This window comes from Poecilia reticulata, chromosome 11, assembly GCF_904066995.2.
Source record: "Poecilia reticulata chromosome 11, P_reticulata-male-v2, whole genome shotgun sequence".
In the NCBI taxonomy this organism is placed as follows: domain Eukaryota; kingdom Metazoa; phylum Chordata; class Actinopteri; order Cyprinodontiformes; family Poeciliidae; genus Poecilia; species Poecilia reticulata.
In genome coordinates, this window is record NC_088840.1 from 21,354,059 (window position 1) to 21,374,324 (window position 20,266).

Consider the following 20,266-nt stretch of genomic DNA (forward strand, 5'->3'; position numbering starts at 1 on the left):
TTTTATTTTTGTTTTCCAGTGGCACTAATCCTCTTCCGTAGGGTTCACCGTCCCCCCCATATTGCTCCAAAACAAATCAAAGTGGGCTACGTCGTTGGTGTCTTCCAGCACATTCTTGTCACGCAAGTCTTGTTTTCGGTGTCAGCACAGACCGCCAAACAACTGAGTTTAGTTTTTCTAACTCCTTCTTATCCTCATGGAGGTATTATTTAATTCTACCGCTTTTATTTTAATAAATTATTTTAACTCTTATTACTGCACTAAATGGGTTAAATGTCATTACTCTCTTTAAAACTGAAATTATTCATTATATGACCTTATACTTTACCGTTGTAATCATTACTTTGCAATATTTAAAATTTTCAACCAGGATGTTGGTACTGATTTTAATTTATTCAGTTTAGCTGAGAGTTTTTGCTGTGTAACCAGATTTGAAGATTAACTTTTTTCTGCTGCTTCTTCTCATTTCATTTCTGCAGCTGAATTTAAATGTCTCTACAATTTTCAGCAGTAACATTCAGCACTAACTGTACATTTTCACAGAAAAGGCACATTTTCCACTTACTTTCTAAGACAGTAAATATACATCTATGTAGAGGTTAAATTAGTTCCAACATTAGAAGCATGGTAATCTATAATAGAAGACAGCAGCAGCAGAAAATAGAAAAATATAACTAAGACAAAAGACAACAAATTATTGAAGAGAATAATCAACCATAGTTTCTACAATCAAGAAAAATCAATGCATGAAAATTAGTTTATAATGAATATTACATTGTCTAGAGTAAAACTTTTTTAAATTTCTTCATAAAGCTTTGGAGCGCTGTGGAGGAATTAGGCCACACCCACCAAATATTGGACTGCATTCCTGTCAGGTGGTGGACAAGGATCGATCACAGTGAGTTTGGTCCAGCTCGGTCGAAAAATGTGGAATTTATAGCCAAACGTATGGCAGCGGCGTGACCTGTCACTGCGCCGCATCTCCATTGCCACGCCCTCTACTGAAAACTCTTGGCGCTTTAAGGCATGTGAGACCAACATGTTTTCTGTCATCTGACAGACGACCACCATGATTAGGCTAAGCGGTTCAGAGATTAAGCTTTCCAAGGAAAAAAGTCACTTCCTGTTCAGATGGTGAGGGGCTTGGATGACATCAGTCTATGATGACATAGGATTGTCAGGGATCCAACCAGGATCACTAATGCCAAGTTTGGTGCCAACTGGCCTTTTTAAATGAAAGTCATAATGTTTTGTTTGCGTTAGCCACTATGCTAAATTCGTTGCTCTTCCATGCCACCTGAACATTTATGGAACCTAATTTTTTGATAACTTTTAAAGCCCCACCCCTTAACTGCATACTGGCCAAAAATGAAGACAATAGTTCAAAATCCATGGAAGGAGTTTGTTAAAGTTCAATGTGAGTGAAAGTGAAAAACGGCCAAAATTTGCCCCTTGGCCCAAAATGGCCGCCTCCAGTGCATTTTAGGGGAAACCTTCAAGAGACATTTTTTGCTATTGTCTCTGTGTGTGGTTCTCCAGCTGCACAGCAGCACAGAGGAAGACTCTCCAGAGAATCATAAAATCTGCCCAGAAGACCATCGGCTGCTCTCTGCCTTCTCTCCAACAACTCCACAGGTCGGCTGCCTCAGGAAAACCAAGAACATTTTAACAGCAGGTCACAATTTGCTCCAAGTGGCTGCAGATAGAGGAGCATTAAAACAAGGTCAACAGACTGAAGATCAGTTTATACCGAGTAGCCATAAGGGCATTAAATGCACCTAGAACAATTTATCACCCAGTTTTGTTATAATCCATGTAATTTTATTGAATGTTTATATAATAATACATAACAATAGTTTGTCATTATTTCTGCTACAGAATATGCCAGAAAAAAAGCAAAGCATCAATAAAAATGTTTCACATCTCTAAGTATCCACATGTCAAGAACTAAATGATCATATTTAACAAATACAACAATTTCTCAGCTTTATAGACATGAAATCCCTCCAGCCTTTAATGTTGTAAACAAAATATTTTAGTAATTGAGTAATCTATCGACTATTCTTACGATTAATCGAGTAATCGGATATAAAAAAGATCAAATAAAACATTGGTAAATCTAACATAACAGCAGTATTATTATCACTTATCAACATCAGTCCACTTTTTACAGTTGAGCTTCCGAACAATAACTTTTCTGTAGTTTATAAAATGCACGTGCATCAATAATAGCTCACTTTACAAGTTAACCTGAAAAAAATCTATACAAAAATCATAAATTCTATTCAAATCAATAATAAAGAGGCAGGTTCACAAATACTAAAATATGTCAATACTCCAGCTTTTGGTTTATGTTTTCATCTTCAGTCAGTTTAATAGATTAACTCTCTCCTTGCCCAGACATTTTAGATTTTGTGTTCATGTTAGCGACGGGATTTAACAACTTGGTTCGTCACATAGAGAAACTGGTCTACCAGCTCCGTGCCACCACGATGAGCTCCGCCTCCATTTGTTGAGACTGAGATAATAAATAAATGTTCTGGTTCTTCCGTAAAGCTACACTTACGTTAATTATCTAATGCTCATACGCCTGCAGTGTTCAGTCTATTCTGTCACCTGTATAAATACACCTGCAGCTCTTACACTTCCTCGTTGTTCGCTCTGAACCGCCACCAGGCAGAAGCTCAGAGAGGAGAAAAGACTACCGTACTCTGGGCATCGGCCAGTCATTTAAGGGCTGTTTATTGGTCCCCTGATAAACAACAAAGACCCAAACATCATCATCAATTAACAGAATCCTGCCAGGCTGAAGTTGAAAACTGGACGTTATGCTGCCAACACTTAGCTTTCGTCAACAACTCAGGCGGAAGTGAGAGCTCTGTGCAACGCAAGTAAAAACCCAGCTGGAACACGGAGCATTAAATAATAAAATATAACTTAGTGACACTTCGAGGAAGATACATTTTCCTCAAGGAATTTAAATAATCAATGTACTTGAATCACTTCAGGAATTGTTTCAGCCATATTCTATTTTTTCACCAAATCAATTGTATAGTGAAACTCAACATAGGACACATGGAAAACAATTCTACAACTCTTCACCAGTGTGAATCATCATGTGCCGAGTTAAAGTAACTTTGCGATGAAAACTTTTTCCGCAGGTCACACATGAAAACGGCTTTTCACCAGTGTGAATCATCATGTGATCAGTTAAAGTCCGTTTTCGACTAAAACTGTTTCCACAGTTCACACATGAAAACGGTTTTTCACCAGTGTGAGTCATCATGTGCAGAGTTAAACTAACTTTGCGATGAAAACTTTTTCCACAGGTCAAACATGAAAATGGCTTTTCACCAGTGTGAATCCTCATGTGCTCAAGTAAATTTTTTTTTTGACAAAAACTTTTTCCACAGGTTACACATGAAAATGGCTTTTCACCAGTGTGAATCATCATGTGATTAGTTAAAATATGTTTTTCACAAAAACTTTTTCCACAGTTCACACATGAAAACGGCTTTTCATCAGTGTGAATCATCATGTGATTAGTTAAACTAACTTTGCGATGAAAACTTTTTCCACAGGTCCCACATGAAAATGGTTTTTCACCAGTGTGAATCACCATGTGATCAGTTAAAGTCTGTTTTCGACGAAAACCTTTTCCACAGTTCACACATGAAAAAGGCTTTTCACCAGTGTGAATCCTTATGTGCTGAGTTAAATTCTGTTTTTCACCAAAACTTTTTCCACAGTTCACACATGAAAACGGCTTTTCACCAGTGTGAATCATCATGTGCCGAGTTAAACTATCTTTGCGATGAAAACTTTTTCCACAGGTCAAACATGAAAACGGCTTTTTATATGTGTGAATCCTCATGTGCTGAATTAAATTTTTTTTTTGACGAAAACTTTTTCCACAGGTTACACATGAAAATGGCTTTCCACCAGTGTGAATCATCATGTGATCAGTTAAATGCCGTTTTAGACCAAACCTTTTTCCACAGGTCGCACATAAATACGACTTTTCACCAGTGTGAATCCTCATGTGCTGAGTTAAATGTTTTTGACTAAAACTTTTTCCACAGGTCACACATAAGGAACGTTTTCTTCTTTCCTGATTTTGGTTCTCAGCTTCAGCAGCTTTCTGGAAGATGACTTGGTTCCTGTTTGGTTCTGATTCAAAGTGGGATGTTTGTTCATCAACAGGAACCACCATGTAGGTATCAGTCTCCTGTTTTAACTCAACCTGTTCTTCACCCTGACTGCAGTAAACTTCTTCCTCTTCCACTTTTATCTGCTGATGTTCTAGATCCTCCTGCTCTTCTTTTATCTGATGTTCTAGATCCTCCTGCTCTTCTTTTATCTGATGTTCTAGATCCTCCTGCTCTTCTTTTATCTGATGATCTTCTGGTTCTTCCTGTTGTTTCACCTGCAGAGGTTTTAACTCCTCCTGGTCAAGAGTGGATCTCCTCTCCTGGTTATAAATGTTACACCGCTGGGAATCTGGACAAGAAAACAGTGGAAAAGAGCAATTGTTAACTTTATTGAAGTAAATAAAAGTTGTAAATCATTTAGGACAGAAATAAAAAAAGAGAAAAAACCCACATCTAAAAATTCAAGAGTGTAGACAGAAAGATCAGTCGACAAATTCAGCTAATTGGAGAATTAAAGATATTAAAAAATAACTAATTTGTTAAATAGGATTACTTTATTTGGAACCATCGTTTATTTTCATTACTTTTATATGTATTAAAATTTGATTTTAGTACACTTTATATCTTTGGGGTTTAATTACAGAGTTTATTTGTAGGTTAATAATTGTTTAGATTTTGTTCTTTTGTTATTTACTTTTCTAAGTTAGACAGGAAGAACTGTGGGTCCATTATCTGTAAATATAGGTACTGGTATTGGACCAGCATGCACTGGGTTGGGCCTGTGGGTTTTGACCAGAGCAGGACAGGAGACAATGAAAAGAAGTGATGGTGAGATGAAGCTTCATGAAGCCCTGAGGAACTCCATCCAATCATTCAACTCCTGAGCCGATGCACCGCGGTGCTTCATATGCTCTACTGGGACATCAAGGGGACAATATATGTAAAATAGGCAACGTGAAAACAACACGAAGCCTTACAATGAATAAACAAGTAAAAGATGTTTGTGATTCTGATACATAAATTCTGATTAATCTGGTTGTATGAAACAATGGCTGGATCAAAAAGAAAACTGGAGACAAATAGGAGAGAGAGAGAGTTGTGATTGGCTTGTTACTCGCTATGTCACTCTGGACCAGTGCTTCCCAAACTTTTTCTCCTGGACCCCCCAGTGGTTTTCAAACATATTCTGGGCCCCCCTATGAATTACAATAGGGAGGGTTAGACTTTGTGCAAGTAGTTAGACAGGAAAGAGGGTAATCAGAGAGGCGGAATACATGTGGAAAATTTTACCAGGTCGGGAATCGAACCTGCGACCACCACCACAAGGACTAAGGCCTCACTCAATACATGGGTCGTGCCAAGCCCCTGCGTCACCACAGCACCACCCAACAAAATGTTATACTGTAAAGATACAGACTGCATCTCGCTAATGGAAATGTTCAGATCACGGTGGTGAGTCCGGTTAGAACTCCAAAAAAAGGCAGAGTGGCCCTTCAGTGGGTTTAACTTGCACTTGCTGTTTATTTCTTAATTTGACGTAACTGTGTGGTTCTAGAAAAGATAAATAGTAATACAGCATCTGTGTCTGTATAATGCCTAAATAAAATGACTGAAGTTACATCACACTTACTAAATAACTGCAATATTAAGGTTACAAACATCCCCGTCTTGTTTAGTTCCAGTCTTTTGAACCCACATGAAAAAACACAATCAGGAGAAGAGCATTTCAAAACAATAATATAGTTTATTGTACAGGGGAAGGGAAAAGGGAGTGAGTGGAGCAGGACTCGGGAAGGGGACCACCAGATCAGCCACTGTAGATGAGAGGTAGAGGTAAGACGCTGATAAACGAGATGCAACAGACTATGGCGGGGGCTTACTTTAGAGCAGAGAAAGTCACTTGTAGGAGCAGACAACAATCCGGAGGCGGCAAAGAGAACCAGGGGGCTGCGGGAGGACGGACAGGTAGGTAGCTGTGTGAAGGGCGAGCTGACAGCCGACAGCAGTCTGGAGATAGGCACGCCGTGAGGCTACGGGCACCATCCGGTACGTATTGCTGCGTCACAGAGGAATACACGAAGGACAAAGGACCAGGAGGGGAGTGCTCTGGGCGGGCACTGCTTGGTAATACCAAGAGCGTCGTGAAGATGCAGACGGGAAGAATTGCAGGAGTTAGCATTAACTCCGCTCCAGAGAACCGCTGGAAAAACCTCAGGCAAAACCAGGTTAAACAAACACTCAGCTCGCCGCTTCTTAAGTATCCACAGAATCAGTCTCCTTTAGCCGATTTCCTGGCAGAAATTGAAGAAAGACAAAACTCTTCCTCAAAAGCTCTCAGTCTCTCTCTGGGTTTAGTTTTTAAACACTGAGAGTGAGCTTCTCCAGCCAGGCTGGAGAAGCTCACTTCACACAGACATGTTGTGGGAAATGGACCCATGTTCTTTCTAACTACTGCTGAGCTTCACCGTCTTTTCCATCACTGTCATCAGTCTTGGAAGATTCAATGCTCTCACTGCTACCTGTAACATTCATTCATCACTAATTCTCGTTTAATGTAAAATGCTCTGTACCTACTGCCATCTAGTGGTAAGAACATTACATGAATTACTCGGTTTTCCATAAGGACCCAGCAGAGGGCTGCGTCCTAATAAATCTTCTGGATACATTAAGGACGCAACACTCTGTCTCCAAAGCCGAACCATGGTTTCGTTCACACCGAGCTCAAGTGTAGCGGCTTTATTTCCCTCCTGTAGTGCCAGATCGACAGCCCTCAACTTAAAAGCTGCATCATACGAGTTTGAAAACATTTCTCTGTCATGCCTGCTGCTAGCATGTGGTTGTTCTAAATGAAATTTAGCAGTTGTTCTTTGATTTGGAATTTTGACTTCTAATGATTCACTTTCTGCTAAAGAGCCCCCTGGTGGTTGAAGAAAAATCCACAGAAAGATGCCCTGGGCTACAATCTGCATGTTTCAATGCTTAGGAAAAAAGTAGCAGCTTATAGTCTGGAAAATACGGTATCGTAGGTGAATTTGAATAATTACCACGGCACACCTGACGATCACTCACGGTACACTAGTGTGCCGCGAAACAGTGGTTGAAAAACACTGCTCTAAGCTCCGCCCCTTAAAGGGCTCAGCATGGCAGTTTTTTTGTTTTTCATCCATACTGCTTCTCGCACCAAGATGGCTCCCCCTAAGGCGGCCATCTTGGAGCGGTACACCACTCCACTCAGCGTTATGTGTTTAGCAGGCACAATGATGTATCAGCCCATTTAAGCGATCACAACACGCTTTTTTGTTACTGGAAACCATATTCAAACATCTATCAAAGCTACATTTATAAACAATTGTATTATTTAAGTATGTTTTTAATACATAGTTCAGCATATTTAAATATGCTTAGTGGCTAAAACAATAGAATAGGAATGGAATATTCTGATATCGATGTATGAAGAGCATATTACAAAGCACACAGCCGGTCATAATTTATTTAATAAATCATTTAGTAATATCAATACATATTTATATAAGTATACAAACACAAATAAATAATGAATAATAATGACGAATAAATAATGATTAATACTGAATATATATTGGATACATGTTCATATGTATGCATGTATATACATCACATACATATATAGATATACGTTTATGTTTGTCAGCCGCCGAGTTCTAGCTTCAGAGAGATTCAGTAGCTGAGATTGAGTCCAAAATCCGATGTGAGATTCATCCGTGCTGCAGTGAATCCGTCTCTCTTTATAGATATCTCTCTCTTCTTCCTCACATCGTGTCTTTATGAAACTTTCAAAACAAAAACAGAAGATTTGGGATGTATATTACTTTTGACAGCGTGAAAGAATTGCATATAGTCTTTACCACCTGTGTAAACTTTCTGGTGTATGTTAGAACACATAATATAAGTTTTATAATACATGTTACATTGTCACATTTCTAATGTAGGCTCTTGTGTCAGATAATCTAAGTCAATGTTACAGAATATATATATTTTTTTTTAGATTTACAGAATCGCAGTTAGCCTTCATAGCGGGGTTGAACCCCGTATTACACCAAGCACTGTAGCTAATATTAGTTGGTTCACCGGGGGACATACAGTAAAGTAATATTCTAATCACAAAATATACACAATATATTAATCTTACTTGTGAAATGTTGTCTGTGGAGCCCTCACATCAATAGTCCATCGATCCAAGCAACGAAATCCCTCAGAGCTGAGGCATCTTGTGCTGTTTTGGTAGAGCAAAGTAGGAGGGAGTACCGCTCCAAGATGGCCGCCGTATTTTCTGCGCCGGAGCAGCCTATGCGGGGTCTACTCTTATATTATGTTTATGCCCCCCCACCCCCTCTCCCTGCGTCTTCATGCCGCTCCGCACCGCCCATGCGGAAAAATATGCGCGTGCTCTCTATGAGCACTGAGAAAGCACGTGCTTGTTCCGCGTGCTTATCTGGAGAACTACGGACACAGTGAAAGCTCAAACAACGTGTTTCGGCAAAGTTGTCACACTTTCTTCACGCGTTTGCGTCTGGTATTATTTTATGTTGCTAGCTTTACTAACCTTGCGCTGCATTGTTCATATTCCTCCTGTTTTCAAAAGTAAGTCTAAGCAGTTAAAGGAGGAGAGCCATGAAATAAAGGTCATTGGCTCCATTTCTCTCTACATAAATAAGCCATTCTAACAGCGTAATTATGATGTCTGAGTTCATTTACCTGTTAAAAAACATTTATACAGGAAAAGAACATTTACTAAATGATCTTCATACCGAAAGCTTCTACATTCAGACCTTAACCTTCATCCAAACGCTGGTGTTTCCTACCTATCCGGTGTAAGATTATCTGGGGAGTCCGGGAGAAATCCAGCAGTCTGCGCTGATCATCCATCTCTTCCTCCGACTTGACGGTTATTCCTCTAAACTCTGTGAATGTTTCTTCAGCAGCAGTTAACCGCTCGTTGATAAACTCGTTTAAGCTGGACTGAAGATATTTTAGAGAAACACTCAAACATTCAACACAACAGACTGCATGCCGTCCTCTTTAGCTTCTTCCTCCTCCTGCTCTTCCTCTTCTTCTTCTTTGGGATTTTATGACTGTCGGCTTTCATGTCATTGCATTACCGCCACCTTGTGGATCATACGATCATCACATCTAAAGATTTCTCATACTACGATGTTTTCATTAGCCAATGAAACAGTGGCCGCGTTTCATTGGCTAATGCCTATTTCACGTCACAGCGCAGCTACCACGTGCGTGACCGCCTTACAAACACAAGCTACATTAGTAAACACATGCTAATGTACACTGGGGACTAGCAGAAAGTTTTTGCGTCAGGACTCGAAAAAGTATGGCTCTCCACCGTCAGTGGCAGGGCCGTGCAGAGACCACTAAAGGGGCAGGTGCTCAACAACAAAAAAGGGCACATCTAACCGCATTCTAGGACAGAATATTAACAAAGCCACTCAGCTTTCAGAGTTTAATAAACAATGATAAATTACAAAATTGTGACATATACAATCAAAGCTAACAAACATCTCCATATAGAGCATAACACTATGCCTATGTAAGATATTTTATTAGTAGTTTCTTTCTGCAGGTTTATTTTGTTATAGGAAAGTATTGCAATATTCAAACCTGCAATTTAGCAAGATATGTAAATCAGAGCTGGACCACCAGACATATTTTGTCTTTACAGAATTACACTATTAAAAATATAAACAAGGGCACAATGCAACCTTTTACTGGACTGTAATATATATAAAAAGAGCTGCCTGTTTGCTGCAGTGGAGATGAAGATGGTCCATTCAGGAAAGCAGAGCTGCATCAAACTTTAACGTGGAACTGCAGAAAAACGAAAAACAAAAGCAAAAATTGAATTGTTTATGTTTGCCACCATGAGAAAAGCCTACTGAGTTTTGCTTTAAAAATTTAAAAAAAAATTAAATCACACATTTTTGTCTCATGAAGTTAACTTTCTTTTTTGCAAAACAAACTTATTTTCGCTTGTCAGGAATCTTTTCTTGCTATTCTAAGCTTTTGTTTGTGACTCAAAGTTTTGCTTGTGATTCTCACATGACGTCTTGAGCAGGGCCTAAAATCACAACAAAAGATTTCTGATGTGTGCAAATAAATGTTTATATGTTTGGTAAAAAATGAGTTAATTAAAAACAGTATTTTAAATAAAACTTCTTTTTGGATAAGCGGAAGAAAATGGATGGATGGATGGATCATTACAATTCCAAAAGTTTTGATTACAATTTTATTTTACTTAACTGAGGTTAGTTTTTTTTTTCTCCATTGAATAATTGGGAAACAAATTTAACTTCATACTCTGCGAACCAGACTCTAAACTTAAAGTCTGGATTGAGTTTTTTCCCCTTCATTAATGACACACTTTTATTACATTCATTATATCTATCATGGAAATTCAGGGTGAGTTATTTTTAATTCTAAATGAATATCCTTGTTGGACTATTATTTAAGTGTTATTCTCCTTTAAGATACATTTACCTAACGCCTGAATAAATCCAATGTACATTATGCAGCAAAGGAAATTAGAAGATCGGACATATATCCATTATGGAGATGATTGGTTTTGGACGGGCGATCAATCAATCAATCAATCAAATTTTATTTGTATAGCACATTTCAGCAGCAAGGCATTTCAAAGTGCTTTACATAATTAAAATAAAAACAGAAATAATCAGTGAGAAAGAGAGAGATTTAAAAAAATAAAAAATAAAAACAAAATAAAAATAAAAACAAAAAAAACAAAAAACATTACGTCATTGAAACGTCGAAAAGAAAGAAGAAAAAATTAAAAACATTAAAGACATAAAAACATGGAAGACATCAAAACCCGCACTCTAATCCTAATTTAGCCATAAGCAACTCTAAACAGGTGGGTTTTAAGTTGAGATTTAAAGGCACCCAGTGTTTCAGCTGTTGTGCCCTTATTGCATAAGCGATACTAAAGAATTACTGATATCATTAAAGATACAGGGGAGAAGCTTTTTAGTTATCTAGCTTTGCTAGCAAAGTCGTTAGCTATCAGCTAGCTAATAGCACAACAATAACAGCCTAATGTCTGTATGATAAAAATAGTGAATCGATAGATAAGAACAGTTTTTCCTCACCTGGCTGTCTCCTCCCGCTCAGTAGTTCTACAGAGAAAGGCAGACGCAGAGGCCTGTCAGTGTCTGTTGTATTTCATTACCTCTCTGCTTAAACCGCAACTCCGAGCTGAAGCAGAAACGATACTTCAACGTTTTCCGTCATGTGACAAGTAGCAAGTCTACTCCACTTTATTCACCAAACACGTTTTTTTTTAAATAATTCACCAAAAACTGTTCTGTAATCTGGAACGTTCGCTACGTTGAGCTCCACAGTTAGCCGCCTTATCTCACTGCGCAAGAGGCAACTGCGTCATGCGTCACGGGCAAAAGGTCAAAGGTAACAAGGTGACCGGCTTATTATGTTGTACAAAAAAGAAACAAAAAAGCAAAGAATTTTAGCGCATGTTTTCATGTGTCAGAAGAGGGCTTAGGAAATAATAATGCCAAAAAAGAAAAAAAAATTTGACCAAAAGGTCACTTGGGGGCAAGGAGCAAAAAGGGCAGGTGCTCAAGCACCCCCAGCAACCCCCTCTGCACGTGCCTGGTCAGTGGGATATCTGTACAGGCGATGTCAGTATCCTGATTGTATTTGTGGAACTAAAATTCACAGATTTCCAAAACCTGAAACGGAATGCCTTGCATGGATTAAAGCTTGTGCACGACCACATTTGCAGCTCTACCGTCATAGATTCAATAAGAACAAAGATCGTGTTCTGGTGTAAGTATTATTGCTTTGCTTTCTTTGTGTTTAGTGAATGAAAAAAATAAAGTCAATAATAATCACATCCATTATGAAAACCTTTTAGCCAAGTACAGCATAATGGCAGTACCGACGATACAACTTCTCATTACACCAGATAAGAACCTTTCCTATTATATCCGTATATCCATAATGAGCTTTGCTGCTTTGTTCCATAGACATAATATATGGGTAGAGGCCTCATGCACCGCTCTCGCCTATTGTAGCTGATGAGATTTAGGGCGGACATGTTGGAGCGGTCGACCGCTCCACTTTTATATTATACATATATTCACTTCTAGCCTTATATATTTGACAGTTACAGTAAAGTATCTGCGAATTTAATCAATCATTACATGGTTTTTTGTTACTGACAACCTTATTCAAACATCTGTCAAAGCTACATTTATAAACAATTGTATTTTTTACGTTTTTTAAAAATTTATTGATACATAGTTCAACATATTTAAATAGAAAACAATAGAATACGATATCCTGATGTTGACGTAATATTGATGTATGATGAGCAATTTACAAAGCACACAGTCATTCATAATTATTTATTAAATTATTTAGCAATATCAATACATAATTATATAAATATACAAACACAAATGATTACACAAATAATGATTAATACTGAATAATGTATATTAGATACCTGTTTATGTGTATACTCATGCATACATGTGTATATATTAGGGCTGAAACGATTCCTCGAGTGATTCGAGTACCTCGATTATTAAAATTCCTCGAGGAAAATTGACTTGCCTCGAAGCTTGGTTAATTTATGTTTTATCATTTAGCGCACCGTGTTTCAGCCGGAACATTATTTGCGTTGAGCGGAGCTCTGACTTCCGCCTCTGAGTTGTTGACGGAAGCTACGTGTTAGCGGCATAACGTCCAATCTTCAAGTTCGGCCCGCGTGGATTTTACTGATTGGTGATAATTCTGGGTTTTCATCGTTTTTTGTGGGACCAATAAACATCCTTAAAATGACCGGCGCGATGCCGGGAGTTAGGCAGCCTTTCTGCTCCGGAGCTGCTGGTTGAACGGCGGGAAGAAGCTGAGGAGGATTTATACAGGTGAGCGGAGAGACTGAACACGGCGGGCGGCTGAGGGTTGATGCTTACAGGGTAAGAGCAGCTTTACGGACGAACCGCACAATAAACTTATATCATCCCGGTCTGAACAAACGGGAGGCGGAACATGGCTGGTAGATGAGTTTCTACCAGCCATGTAGAAACTCATCTACCAGCCATACTACAAAAAAGTAACTGGTAGGGAAGCTCAAATGTGGAAAAAATAGACTGATGTTGATATCCGATAGTAACACTGGTGTTATGGAAGATTTACCAATATTTTATTTCATTATTGTTTTTATCCGATTACTCGATTAATCGTAAGAAAAATCTAGATTACTGGATTACTAAAATAATCGTTTACAACAGCCCTAGTATATATATATAAATGTATATATGTATACATATATACATATGTGTACAAATATATAAATGTTTACATGTATACATATAAACATATAAACATGTGTATACACATGTGTATGAAATGAAATTAAATGAAATTTATTCGACATGATACAAATATAAAAATAAAATAGTGCACAGTAACAAGAAGTGCATAAAAAAAGAAGAGTAAATACAGATATTTGTTTCAATTAACATATCATGCTCAAAATGGGGTAGGAAGAAGTGAGAACTTATTAACTCCTACCCCCTAAACACTTGAAAACTTACAGTCCTACTGTTATTAAAAAAAAAAAAAAATCTAAGTAAAGTCAAAGTCAAGTGGCAGTCAGCAGTTACTAATATTTACCTATACATTTCCCTTTTTATGCTGGTTTGTCTTTCCAAACCCTTACACCAAGTTGTTATCTTCAATACACACATTATTGCTTTCTCTCACCCATATGTCTATCTCTACTGAAAATGACCTCCTTGTATTTTCTTTTGAATTGTATTAAACTATTGCTTTGTTTTAAATCTTCATTTAACTTGTTCCATAACTTTACACCTTTAATTGAAATACAGAAGCTTTTTCTTGTTGTTCGAAAATTGCGGATCTTTAAGTTTGAGTGACCCCTTAAGTTATACCCCCCTTCTCTTTCAGAAAACATGCTCTGTATGTGCTCAGGTAACAACTTTTTAGATACTTTGAACATAAATTGAGCCATTTTAAATTCTACAAGCTCGTCAAATTTGAGAATTCTGGATTTTATGAAGAGTGGGTTTGTGTGCTCATAATAACCAACATTATGGATGATTCTAATGGCTCGTTTCTGTAGGATGGTTACCGGATGTAAAGAGCTCTTGTAATTAACTCCCCACACTTCACAGCAATATGATAGATACTGTATGGCAGTGTTTCTCAACCCTGGTCCTCAACGCCCCCCTGCTCTGCATGTCTTAGATGTGCCTCTATTCCAGAACAGCTGATTCAAATGATTGCATGACCATCAAGTGGTGCAGAAGCCTGTTAATCACCCAGAGATACAATTCAAGTGTGTGGCAGAAGGGAAATACCTAAGACATGCAGGACAGGGGGGCGCTGAAGACCAGGGTTGAGAAACACTGCTGTATGGTAAAATCAGAGTTATATAGAATATGAAGTGAGTCAGCATTCAATACATGTCTAGCTCTAGCCAATATGGATATGCTTCTACTGAGTTTACCCTGTAAATGTTTAATATGAGGTTTCCAACTGATTTTGTCATCTATTATTACACCGAGGAACTTATTAGCAAAAACCCTTTCTAGAGTTACGTCCTCTATTTGAACTTGGATTTCAGTATTTTTGTAACAGTTCCCAAAAACCATGATTTTCGTCTTGTCTAAATTTAGTGATAATTTATTATTGTCAAACCATATCTTTAACTTACTAATCTCTGAGGCGACTGTTGAGAGAAGATGCTCTAAATTGTCGCCAGAGGCTAGAATATTTGTGTCATCAGCGAATAAGATAAATTTTAATACATTGGACACTTTACTAATGTCATTTATATAAAGATTAAATAAAACTGGTCCCAATACTGATCCTTGTGGTACTCCAGTCTCCTGACAGTCAGATTCCACATCTCCCAATTTCACAAATTGTTTTCGGCTCTTTAAATAACTCCTCATCCAGTCCGAAACTACTCCCCTAATTCCATAGCGTTCTAATTTTTTAAGTAGGATTTCATGATTTATTGTGTCAAAAGCTTTCTTTAGATCTATAAATATCCCTACTGCCAGTTTCTTACTATCTGTTGCGTTGGTTATTTCTTCTATTAAGTCAGTTACGGCCAACGATGTTGACCGATTTGCTCTGAATCCATATTGACTACTGCTAAGTAGCAAATGTTTTTCTATGAATTGTTCCACTCTTTTCTTAAAGAGTTTTTCCAGGATTTTTGAAAATTGTGGGAGAAGAGAGACAGGCCTGTAGTTAGTGAAGAGGTGATTGCTGCCAGTTTTATACATTGGTTTGACCTTAGCTATTTTCATTTTGTTGGGAAATGATCCCGTTTGAAATTATAAATTGCAAATATAAGTTAATGGTTTAGAGATTCCTTTGATTATTATTTTAATAGTTTTCATGTCCAGATCGTCACAGTCAGTGGATGTTTTATTTTTACATTTATTCACAATGTTTATGATTTCTTCTTCTAGTACAGGGTTGAGATATAAGGAGCTGGGATTATTCTCAATTTGATATTGCTGAGTTGCAATTTTTTTAGTCGTTATTTTTTCTGCTAATTGGGGTCCTATATTAACAAAATAACTATTGAATTTATTGACGACACTTTTCAAATCAATAATATTCTGTTCATTATCTATAAAATAGTGTGGATAGTTGTTATTGTTAGAAAATTTTCTAATAACTCTATTTAAAATATTCCAGGTTTCCTTAATGTTGTTTTTATTACTATCCAGTAATTTATGATAATAGTCCTTTTTACATGTTTTTATAATATTAACTTATTTTTATATTTTTTATATTTGTTTTCTGATTCAGATGTTCTATGTTTTAGAAATTCTCTATAAAGTTTGTTTTTCTTTTTACATGCCTTTTGTATTCCTTTTGTGATCCACTGTTCATTTTTTTGATTGCTTTTCCTCTTATATTGGGCAGTACTTGTTATATAGTATTTTAAATATTTTTTAAAATTCTTCATATGTTGAATTCACATCATTCATTCCATATATTAATCTCCAATCATAGGCCAACAACTCAGCTTCTAGAGCTTTTAATGTCTCTTCAGACGTAACCCGTCTGTAATGCATCTCTATTTTTTGATCGTCTGTTTTGCACTTACAGTCGTAGACTATGAACACTGGTAGGTGATCAGTTATATCATTCATTAATATTCCACTAGTTAAATTATTTTCCAGCGCATTTGTGAAAATATTATCAATTAAGGTAGCGCAGTGCGATGTAATGCGACTGGGCCTGGTGATTTTAGGATACAGGCTTAGACTGAACATGGTGTTAATAAATTCTTCGGTCATTCTATGTTTATTTGGATTAAGAAGGTCAATGTTGAAATCCCCACACAAAAATGTTATTTTTTGATTAATTGTTATAAATTTTTCTTCTATCCAGTTGTTAAGTACTTCAATGTTTGATCCAGGGGCTCTATAAATGCAACTCACTAAGACATTTTTCTTTTTTTCCACGAATATTTCTATAGTCACACATTCAAACATGTTGTTCATGACAGTTGACATTGTTTCGATCAATTTGTAATTAATCTTCTTGTCAACATATAAAGCTACTCCCCCTCCATTTTTATTTTCTCTGTTCTTACAAACCATTTCATAACCATTGATTTCAAAGTCTATGCCCTTATCACTATTGAGCCAAGTTTCTGATAAGGCAATAACATTGAAGGTCTGTGAAAGTTGTTGGATGTATTGTTTGATGCTGTCAAAGTTTGCATAAAGGCTTCTGCTATTAAAGTGAATTATTGACAGCTTTTGTTCCGTTTTAATCCTGTTGTTGAACTGATCATCGCTGTAATAGTGACAACTATCTTTGATGACATTATAGAAGTTGTTATCAGGATCAATGTCATTTTCAATATCTTGCTGATGATAGTTTCTGTGTTGGAATACGGGTAGCTCTATATCTTCATAGGCCACGATCTGTTGCATGTTTCTCTTTCAGAAGTGAACGTCAGCTATGTCTGGCTGTCTGTCATACATTGTTGGATAATTTAGGGGTACTAATACGTGGATGGGTGATCAACTTATCATAAAGTAGGTAAGCAATGTCCCCTCTTTGACGTGCTGCTTTTAAGTCCGGCATTAGTTCCGCCCTCCTTTTCCTTACTGCATCTGTGAAGTCTTCGTTAATAAAAATCTTAGATCCCTTAAGTGTCTTGGTGCGCTGGAGAATAGTTGATCTGTCCTTGTATCGTAGAAATTTCACAACAATGGGCCTGGGTCTGTCTCCTCTAGGTTTACCAGTGCGGTGAGCTCTCTCCATCTCAATCTTATGTTGAACGTTTAGCTTTTCACTTAAAATAGTTTTCACTTTCTCCTCAGTCTCAGCCCAAGTCTCATTTGGTGATTCAGTAATTCCATCAAAAACCAGATTGTTTCTCCTTGATTACCCCTCAAGGTACTCCATTTTATCAGTGATAGTCATCATGCCCTCACATATTTTAAATATGTCTGACTGCAGCGTGTCACTTTGGTCCTTGTGCTTAGCACTTTCTACTTTAATATCGTCATCGTCTTTCTGTGTAAATTGCAGGCTGGTTTTAATGTCCTGTAGTTCTCGTGTCATTGCGTCCATTCTGGTGTTAGTAGTGTCCACGATGATTTTAACAAAACATTTAAAATTGTCCTGTTGTTGTTGGAGTAACTCCATATACATTTCCTTTTGCTGGCTCAGCAACTCTTTGACTTGCGTGCGTGATACGTAGTCCTCATCTTGTCTCCCGTCGGTCTTGGATCCTTTTGGAAGCATTATTTCGCTTGTTTTTGCCGGTCACTTCCTTAAGACTCCTGCTCAGCAGTTGGAGGCCACCGCGCTGTCGCTCGCACTTTTAGTCCAAAAAGTTGAGTCTTCCGTTGCTCCCTTCGCTGAGAGCTTGTTTTGACAGCTCTCTCGTCAGAAGTCCCGTCAATAGCTCTCCGACGTGTTATCGGTGTTCAGTAGCGTCATGTTAGCCGCGCTGGGTTCATAATGTGTGCTAGGCTGATAGCAGATAACGGCGGCTAGCCGGCGTGTTTCAGTCTCGGAATGCCACTGAGCTGAATTCTTTGCTCTCGCAGAGTTTCGGGATCTTGTTCCTTTCACAAAATATTCCACAGAAGTGGAACTTTCTTTCTCACGAAGCAGAAACTGCAGGAGCCATCATGGCGTTCTTCCTCGCGTTTGCTGAAGTCGAAGCGTCTTAGCACCAGCTCGGCCGTACACTGTTGACAGCACTGTTGTATACACATACATGTTTATATCTATACATATAAACATGTATACATATATGTATATGTGTACATATAAATATGTATTTATATGTACACATTTATATATGTGTACATATAAACATGTATGTGTATACACATGTGTATAAACATGTGTATACACATACATGTTTATATGTAAACATGTACAACCTAATATATATTATCTGTCGGCTGTTTTCCATCCAAGGATTTCTAGCTTCAGAGTGAAAAATCAGCTGCTGAGATCGAGTCCAAAATCCGATGCGAGATTCCTCTGTGCTGCAGTGAATCAGTCTCTCTTTAAAGATATCTCCCACTTCTTCCTCACAGCTGTGTGAAGCCGACACCCCACCCACGTCAAAAAAATTCAGCAAATTGTCTGAATGGTTGTGCTCCATTTGTGCAGGTTTGTGCCGTTAAAACTGTCGTTTGTGCAGCTTTAGTTTCTGAGATAAATTATTTTTAGGTCATCCAGAGATCACTACGGAAGAGGATTAGGGCCACGGGAAAAAAGAAAATAAAATCTGGCTTTAATCTCAGAATTCTGACTTTTTTTCTCAGAATTGGAGAGGCCAATTAACCTAACCTCCGGAGTACCCGGAGAAAACCCACGCATGCACAGGGAGAACGTGCAAACTCCATGCAGAAAAGACCGGTCAGAACTGTTTTATTTTTGTTTTCCAGTGGCACTAATCCTCTTCCGTAGGGTTCACCGTCCCCCCCATATTGCTCCAAAACAAATCAAAGTGGGCTACGTCGTTAGTGTCTTCCAGCACATTCTTGTCACGTAAGTCTTGTTTTCGGTGTCAGCACAGACCGCCAAACAACTGAGTTTAGTTTTTCTATCTCCTTCTTATCCACATAGAGGTATTATTTAATTTTACTGCAAAAACACGTGTCCTAAATTAATTCCTGGGTGGAAGTCCCAGGTGACATTGTTGGCAACAAGCAAAATAATTGTGTATTTTTACTATCTATTGCCTCACTAACATTTATTTAGCTAATGTTAACATATGCACTCTTACTACTGCACTAAATGGGTTAAATGCCATTACTCTCTATAAAACTGAAATTATTCAATATATGACCTCATACTTTACCTTTGTAATCATTACTTAGTAATATTTAAAATTTTCATCTGAGATGTTAGTACTGATTTTAAATTGTTCAGTTTAGCTGAGTTTTTGCTATGTAACCAGATTTGAAGATTAACTTTTTTCTACTGCTTCTTCTCATTTCATTTCTGCGGCTGAATTTAAATGTCAATACAATTTTCAGCAGTAACATTAACCATTAACTCTACATTTTCAGAGAAAAGGCAAATTTTCCACTTACTTTCTAAGACAGTAATTACATCTATGTAGAGGTTAAATTAGTTCCAACATTAGAAACATGGTAATCTATAATAGAAGACAGCAGCAGCAGAAAATAGGGAAATATATCTAAGACAAAAGACAACAAATTATTGAAGACAATAATCAACCATAGTTTCTACAATCAAGAAAAATCAATGCATAAAAATTAATTTATAGTGAATATTTCATTGTCTATAGAGTAAAATTTTAATTTCTTCATAAAGCTTTGGAGCGCTGTGGAGGAATTAGGCCACACCCACCAAATATTGGACTGTATTCCTGTCAGGTGGTGGACAAGGATCGATCACAGTGAGTTTGGTCCAGCTCGGTCGAAACATGTGAAATTTATAGCCAAACGTATGGCAACGGCGTGACCTGTCACTGCGCCGCATCGCCATTGCCACGCCCTCTACTGAAAACTCTTGGCGCTTTAAGG

The 20,266-nt window shown here is 37.6% G+C and overlaps 1 protein-coding gene across 3 annotated transcripts; it reads right to left on the bottom strand.

Moving 5' to 3' along the window:
* Positions 1 to 1,799: 1,799 nt before the first annotated feature.
* LOC145553675 (uncharacterized) lies at positions 1,800 to 9,357 on the bottom strand. Of its 3 annotated transcripts, none has more exons than XM_081612519.1 (2): positions 8,993 to 9,357; positions 1,800 to 4,500 (listed from the first exon to the last, which is right to left on the bottom strand). In XM_081612519.1, exons 1-2 carry the CDS (start codon positions 9,054 to 9,056, stop codon positions 3,089 to 3,091), a joined length of 1,476 nt encoding a protein of 491 aa, XP_081468645.1. In that variant the 5' UTR covers positions 9,057 to 9,357; the 3' UTR covers positions 1,800 to 3,088. The 3 variants fall into 3 exon arrangements, 1 of the variants encoding a protein (XP_081468645.1); XR_014089719.1 differs by lacking the exon at positions 8,993 to 9,357 and adding an exon at positions 6,032 to 8,986 and having other exon boundaries at positions 4,295 to 4,500; XR_014089720.1 differs by lacking the exons at positions 1,800 to 4,500; positions 8,993 to 9,357 and adding exons at positions 5,876 to 5,965; positions 6,032 to 8,986.
* Between the last annotated feature and the right edge of the window lie 10,909 nt (positions 9,358 to 20,266).